Genomic DNA, 7,640 nt, shown 5'->3' on the forward strand with positions numbered 1-7,640 from the left:
GATGTTAAAAGACGGTTATATATAAGTATACATATAGTATGGATTGGTTAGCCGGATAAAGGGAAGTACTTCTGTATCGGCCTATTTGTGTGGAGATTACGGGGTGTATAGGGAAGCACTTTTGTACCACGTATGAGCTGCGGGAGTACAAGGAAGCACTTCTGTACTACGTGGCAATTGTTTTTGTTGAGATTGCGGGGCGTATAGGGAAGCACTTCTGTACACGCATGAGCTGCGGGAGTATGGGGAAGCACTTCTATACTACGTAGCATTGTGTATGAGGAGAATGTGGGAGTATATGGAAGCACTTCTGTACTACACATACTTTTGGTATACATAAAAATTTATATATCTATATCCGTAAGAGGAGAATGTAGGGTGCAACGAAGAGCTATGTACTATAAGTGCATTGGTTGTTCTGTGTGGTGCATTAGGTGTCGTGTTTGTTTTATGCTAGAGCTAGGCCTACATAGTCGTAGTGCTATGTACTGAGTCAGTGGTTTGCGGTTTAGCATCCCATACCTCACTGATTGACTCCCCTGTTGCTCACCCCTCTTTTCTCCTCCTTCCAGGTGAGACTGTCGAGCATGAGTGATTGCTATCGGATTGGTGCTTTTGGGTGTTTACTTCTTTCCATTTCAGACTTGCGGGTTTTATGGTTTTATCGTATTTTCTGGATTTATTTCATTATTTGGATTTTTGACTATTTGTCAGATTTACGATATGTGCAGACGATTTATGAGGACTACTAAATAGAGATTTCACGATTATTATTTATTATTTTATTTTGGAGAGTACGGGTATTACAAGATGATGGAATGATCATGCTATAGAAGCCCACAAAGATAATCACAAACGTAGAAACAGAGTCCGGATGATCAGAGACGTACAAAAACGTGAGTCGCTTGGCGAATCAAATCCCTGACACATGAAATATTTATAACAAAACAATAAAAAATAAAAATAATTGAAATTTTCTTTGCATCTCTTATTTTTCAGCCGTCTAAATATTAAATACTCATTTTCTAATTTTTCTCATAAAATTTTAAGCTACGGTGATTTATATATTTTATCCAATTTTTTTTTCATTTCCTATATAAATTAATCTACTATTTTCTCAATTATTTTAAAACCAGATAATACTTTAACATTTTAAATCTTATACTAGGTGATAACCCGCACCCTGCGCGGAGCGAGTAGATTTAAAAATATTATAACTTATAATTTGTAGACATAATAAAGGTTAAAGTCATAGTAAGAAAAATATATGTAAGAAAGCACGGGTTATAACTAAGAATTTTAGTATGTCAATTTAAATTTATATGCGATTGAATTTAAAATTAAATTGTATATTTGTTTGCATAAAGATAAATTATAAATATAAGATTAAATGAAACATAAACAATAGTTTAATAAAATATAAAAGGAAGAATGTATTAGAAAACAAAAGAAAATGAAAAATAAAGACAAAATAACTGCTGTCAATAATGTCTTCAGAAGTCTTCGTTTGCAATCTTATTATGAGCGATAAAAAAGGAATCATCTTGCGAAATTAAACATATTATTTAAAAAAAATCTGTGAATGCATGTATTACCTCAATCGTAAAGCATCGATTTCTGGAACACCAGTGGGGTCAAAGATAATTTTGGAAAACCCATCAATGTAGTAACCTTCTTAAGTCGGTCTTATTATGAAAGATGAAACAATATTAATACATGCATTCACAGATTAATACTGGATGAAATTAATACTGTATATACTACTTACCTTGTTGTACAAAATTGCGAAATGTTTGGACGTCAAATAGGTAACAAAATGAAGTTTTGGTCACACAAATTTAATTTCACAAATATTTTCCTGTCGATTAAGGTAAGTGTAAATCAAAGATGGAAAATAATGTATTCGTAATAACTTTGAAATAGTATAATTTGATTCAAATAACAACTATGCAATATCCGTTAAATCTGTGATATAGAAATTATTTCTTTTCAAGTTAATTGTGTTTTCTTTAATACCCTAACATGATCGAACTTTTTTTTGTATAATATATTCGATCCAGTGATCAAGTCAATTGTGTTTCCTTTAAAATTGGAAGCATTAATTTTGGGAATAATCGAATTGGTAATTATCATAATTATGTTGCCTTGAATCTAAAAGATCATAAAACGATTTGGCATATTATATACTGACAAAATCAAATCTAAGAAATGGTCATGGTACTTTCATATGGTCATGGCATATTACCTCTTCGTACCACAATTAGTTTTTCAAAACATTATGATAAACATGGTTAACTAGTTGCTATTATTAGCTTTTCAAAATATTATGATAAACATGGTTAACTTGATGCAGGATGAGATATGAAATGCAATCCTGGTCATGTTAATTTCTTACAATCGGCGTATCAAGCTTAAAGAACCAATTCAAAATGCAAAGAACATAATATAAAGAAGTTTAATAGATTAAAGAACCAATCGTTTACTCAAACTTAAAGAATTATCACCACACGTATTCTTGGATATATTCTCAAGGTTCTTCACCGAGGAACATAATTATAACAATAAAGACTCTCTTTGAATGGTAATAAAATGTTTCCTTATTTAAAGATCCGATTTTTTTAAAGATCCGAAAGTAACGTTGTGAAGATAATTATGCTTGAGAATCTTATACTATAATGTAATGACCAGTGGTATTTTTTTGTAATTAGTCTAGTTGAGTAAAGACTTTTAAAATAATGAGGTGATAGAGTTTGTGGTGATGACACCTAGAAAATGGTACACATGTAATAAACACATGAAGCCAAAATTATTTTTTACTAATGCTCCTCGAATAATAAAAAAAGATACTCATTTGTCTTCATCAACAACTACTTATATTTAAAGATGAGATTTCTCAAATTGTTATCGAAAAAGTGATTTTTCTTAAATTGTAGTCAGAGGTGAGTTTTTGTCTCTAAACTGATCTTACATATAAACTGTTATCTTTAATACTATAAAAAATAATTGGATTGGCAATTATGTAAATGATACTCCCTCCGTTTCTTATTGTAAGTAGTTTAAAGAAAATTCTTTTGTTTCAAAATGTAAATAGTTTCCAAATATCTAGATAACTTTTACATTTATTGGATATAGTGTAACCAATCAAATGATATTAATCTTTTTATAATTGGTTAAACTAATTAATTAAATATTATTTTTTAAAGTACCAAGTTTCTTATTATTAGTGTTTTTAGTCTAAACTACTTACATTTAATATTAGTGTTTTTATTCTAAACTACTTACATTGTGAAACGGAGGGAGTATGTGTCATTCACTATTTTAAAATAAAATTAATTATTTTTTGTTAAAATCTAATAAAAAACTATTTTCTTTAGATTTTTGAGGAGAATCATTTCCACTACGTCTATATAACCTCTCGCTAACTCCGACTTCTTTTGCTTCTATAATGGTAAGAAATCATTTAGGGAAAAAAGCTCTGGATAAAAATGCCAACAAAGAGGTGCAGACTTCTCAAGGTTTAATGACAATCAAATGTCTAACATTCCTTTCATGTAATAATTTTCTGCCAGTGGTTCTCAATCATCCTTCGAATGTGTTATTTGGTCAACGTTTAAGATTTTTATCGTGTAAGAATCATCCTACAACCGGAAGGTAAACTTCTTATCTTATCTTCTTTCTTTTTTTTACTTCTTATCTATTTTTCTTTGCTAAATTTTTAAAAGATTTGGCATTTTAAGATTCATGATTGTTTAACCAGTCTTTGTTAAACATGGATATTATTGTTATTGTCATGAGTGCAAAAATACTAAATATGTTTCATTGAATAATATTATTTTTACATGATTTTGATGTAAATGGCGTTCTTATATTCATGTTGTACATTTTATGTAAGCATTTGAGTATATTATAATATTATCTTTTGTTTCAGGTCTGAATTTTTTTGTTCTAGGTCTGAAAGATTTTTTTTTTTTTTTTTGAACAAACTACAGGTCTGAAAGATTTTAGGTTGCAAATTTTAAGTAGGATTCACTCCAGATCCCTATCAAATATGGAACGAACCTATCAGCCTATAAAGCACATGTTTCGTCTGGTATTTTTACATATTTCCAACCATAATAAAATCAGTAAATTTTTATTATATTTAGTTTTCTACATAAATTTACAGTTAGAAGTTGACTGAGACGAAAACGAACAATAGTAAAATGAAGAAATGAGCTGTTTTTTTTTTTTTTTTTTGTGTGTAAGAAACGAACTGTTTTTCTCAAGGCGCTTGAATCTTTTACATGTTAGAAGTGAAAAACCACTTAACAAAAAAGCTAGCTCCACTTATAAGGTTTTGGGGTACATCTAAACCTACCCCTAAACCGGCAGAGGATATCAAAACTACATTGAAAAAAATTATCGTTATGTGGATTGAGACAGTCTGAAGCTCTCAGCACTTGGGAAATCAAGATTTCTGTTTTTGTTCTCTTACAATAAATTATAACGATACACTTTGATCAATTATTTTTTGGTAGGAATTATTTTAACAAGTACTTGGCATAGCATGGGCCATAATACTAGTAACTATATAATATATAAGCGCATCTCTACAAGGTTACAACCAATGAAAATAACCCATTATCTTTCCAAGGCAATACGCTGTTTCTAAGCATTAACCAAGCTTTGATGAGTTGTACAATGTATACACATCTCCAGTTCCAACCTTCTTCCATCATTTGTAAAGGATAAGAAAAGAGATCCAAGAAAATAGCTGCCAAAGTCCTAACTTAGGAAAAGAAGGACGACATAATTTACAAGAATATCATTTTAGCTTGCCCTCATGCCACCATGTAAGGTGGCGTTTGATTTGATGATACCTTAGGGCTTAGGTTTACCATACTTTTCAACATATCCCTGCAAATGAACAGAGGTGCTGTCAGACTAATGCAAGACTCTACTACTTTAAGTTTTTTACCTGCTGAAGTGTATAAGAAGAGATTCACCTCCACAAGCTTCACAATCTTGGTTGCAGACATACTAAGATACTGATCAGCGGATGCTGAGTCAGTCGGCACCTGATGGGACTGGACAGCAGCGCTGACTATCTTTTCAGAAGCTCTTTTAACTACCATGTTATGCACTTCTTTGGTAAGACGTCCTTCACGCCACAACGGTTTCACCATTTCTTTGATGGTTTCCACAACTGCAGTCCGGAACTGTCTCATTGCTTTGGTCCCTGCGTCTGACCTCACTTCACCATCTCTCTCATCTGATTTCAACAACTTTTGATGTGAAGAGCCGTCACTTCTACGCCAAGATCCGTGCCCTGCAGGTTTGCTTCTTTTTAAAACAGATCTATTCTCTGTAGCCACCGAAGAAGAAACTTCTTTGCTTGGTGTTGTTGCATCATTTTGATCAACAACCGAAATAGCCACCCCCTCCACCACTCCATGTGCTTCCAAATTCTTCGTCGCCACAGATTCTTGATACTGATTATTGATACATGAACTGGTTTTATTATCACTAGCAGAATCACCATCTTTCTCCTGGCCAGACTTTTTCTGTGCATCTCTCCCTTTACTTGACGATGGAGCAGTAAGAGATATGTCTTGTGGAGTCTCTATATCCGTGAAAGGATCGTAGAGGGCATCAGACGAGGGAAGTATATAAGGTGGAATTGTGAAAGATGCTCGAAAAGGTTCAGAAGGTTCCCAATCATGTGAAGAAACTTTCTTCTTGTTGCTAGTCCTGTCGACTTCTGCATCTTGAACGGATGAAACAGAAATAGCTTCCACCATCGGTGGTGATCCAGATCCGTTTGTATCACTCCTGTTTTCAAAATTCCCCAAGTTAGAAGCATACTGATTCATAGGAGCAGAACTGAACAATGATCCTGTCAAGGCTGGTCCGGAAGATCCCATGTCTGTTTTTCCATAGGAAGTGATAGAAGCTCCATGTTCTTGAACAAAGCTCCTTTTCAATGGGAAGGAACTAGTGCTATTAACAAACACAGGCTTGTCCTCAGTGAAAACAGCACCACCCTTTTGTAGACTTCCTCCTCCCATGTTTCCCAATGAAGGCATAAAGTGATTCTCGTTGGTGAAAGGGAAAGCTCTCTGACCACCTGGTGGATTCACGGAAGGCATCACGCCATTTTCTCCTAACGAGGAAAATCTTCCACCTTCTTTGCTCCCCGATGGTCTTCTTCCTAAATGAACGCAAGTGAAATAAATCACTGGTTGATTCATGAAGAGGAGCTACCTATAATACCACAATCTCTAAAGAAGAAACAACTACATACCTTCAACAGACTGGATACCACTGGTTGCAGCCATATGTTGCTGCCTAGTGTGATTCGTGTTCTCCTTCACATGAAGAAACCTGCAGGAGTTCCCTTGAAGGAAAAAGTTGCAGGGAAGTGGTGGACGTTTATGCTCTGGTCCATTCCAAGGAAACCTGAGAAAAGAATCTGTCAGTATACAAAGCCAAGTCCATCTCTGTACACTAAACCTCTTACTTAGCTTCAGTATAAGCTTAAAGAACGAAACTTTTTTTGCTATATACCTTGACAAAACAGTGCCTTTTTCATCTCCCAACATAATATTTTCCCCTGTGTTTCCAGTAACATCAGGTTGCAAGTTCCTGTAGCTGCCGCATGGTTCCTTTCTCATCTCATCTAAATGTGACAAGTCAAATCATGAGATAGTGAAAAACAAACATACAAGTTTAAACTCAAAAATCTATAATTAAGTTGGCCATCAGAACAGAGTCACCTCAATTTTCGATTCACGAACTTGAACAATACGAATAAACAAACAAAAGTGTGTAAACAATCAGGAAAGGAAAAATTCACAAACAGTTATGGGAATCGGGAGCTTCTATTGGTCTAGCGAGTAATCCAGGCATTGTATGTTGTACTTGTACTTGGACGACGTCGTCGTCGTCAATGTCCATATCAGAATCAGACATCTCGAAGGTTTTGAGTAGCACGTTTACCGGCGGCGTGATCGGGTGGGGAAACCAAGCTCAGGCGAGTCGAGGATACGTTTGATATATCAAACGGGAGACAAATGTCACAAATCATTGATACAAATACCTTACTGTTTTATTTTATGGGCCTTCCTCAACTCTAAGGCCCCCATACGAGCTTCTCTAATCTTACCTTTTTAATTACTATTGATTCTCGAATATATTATAATCATTAATTAATATTTTATTTTAAAATTTATGTGTATGAATTATTATAAATAGTATTATGTTATTTTATTTACAGATTTTGGATATATAATATCTAATAGATTTTATTTGAACTAGGTAAAGAACCCCGTGCAATATCGCACGAAAACTCATTTTATGAAAATAAATATGCTATATTTTATAATGTAATTTTTTAATTAAAAAAATTGGTTACAATTTATTTTGAAGAAATACATGTCTTAGCTTGAAGCTATATTCTTTTTATTAATAATACTAAAAATCTACATTTTGTTTATAGGTTTGGTTGTAATAAAATTATAAAAAATTTGAATAAATTTTATTTTGAACGAAAAGACACATTTTGAATTCTTTAAAATATAATAAAAATAATTTGTCACATGATAAAACTAACATCACAAAAAATTATGCAGTTTATAAGAATAAAAGACACACCCTTGGAC

General features: G+C 33.1%; 1 protein-coding gene across 3 annotated transcripts; it reads right to left on the reverse strand.

Moving 5' to 3' along the window:
* Window positions 1-4,544: 4,544 nt before the first annotated feature.
* On the reverse strand, window positions 4,545-7,047 carry LOC106329081 (protein FRIGIDA-ESSENTIAL 1-like). Of its 3 annotated transcripts, none has more exons than XM_013767663.1 (5): window positions 6,901-6,999; window positions 6,547-6,658; window positions 6,284-6,438; window positions 4,958-6,190; window positions 4,545-4,896 (listed from the first exon to the last, which is right to left on the reverse strand). In XM_013767663.1, exons 2-5 carry the CDS (start codon window positions 6,651-6,653, stop codon window positions 4,886-4,888), a joined length of 1,506 nt encoding a protein of 501 aa, XP_013623117.1. In that variant the 5' UTR covers window positions 6,654-6,658; window positions 6,901-6,999; the 3' UTR covers window positions 4,545-4,885. The 3 variants fall into 3 exon arrangements, with proteins under 3 accessions (XP_013623117.1, XP_013623115.1, XP_013623116.1); XM_013767661.1 differs by having other exon boundaries at window positions 4,558-4,896; window positions 6,840-7,047; XM_013767662.1 differs by having other exon boundaries at window positions 4,561-4,896; window positions 4,986-6,190; window positions 6,840-7,047.
* Window positions 7,048-7,640: the final 593 nt, after the last annotated feature.

Source organism: Brassica oleracea, chromosome C3, assembly GCF_000695525.1.
Source record: "Brassica oleracea var. oleracea cultivar TO1000 chromosome C3, BOL, whole genome shotgun sequence".
NCBI classification, from domain to species: Eukaryota; Viridiplantae; Streptophyta; class Magnoliopsida; order Brassicales; family Brassicaceae; genus Brassica; species Brassica oleracea.

Bases quoted from the DNA above. Each gene is read 5' to 3' on its own strand.
- LOC106329081 (XM_013767661.1), bottom strand. From the start codon at position 6,951: ATGTCTGATTCTGATATGGACATTGACGACGACGACGTCGTCCAAGTA. The intron at 6,659-6,839 runs GTTTGTGAATTT...TGTCACATTTAG, and splicing joins AGCTCCCGATTCCCATAACT to ATGAGATGAGAAAGGAACCA. The intron at 6,191-6,283 runs GTATGTAGTTGT...GCGTTCATTTAG, and splicing joins TGGTATCCAGTCTGTTGAAG to GAAGAAGACCATCGGGGAGC.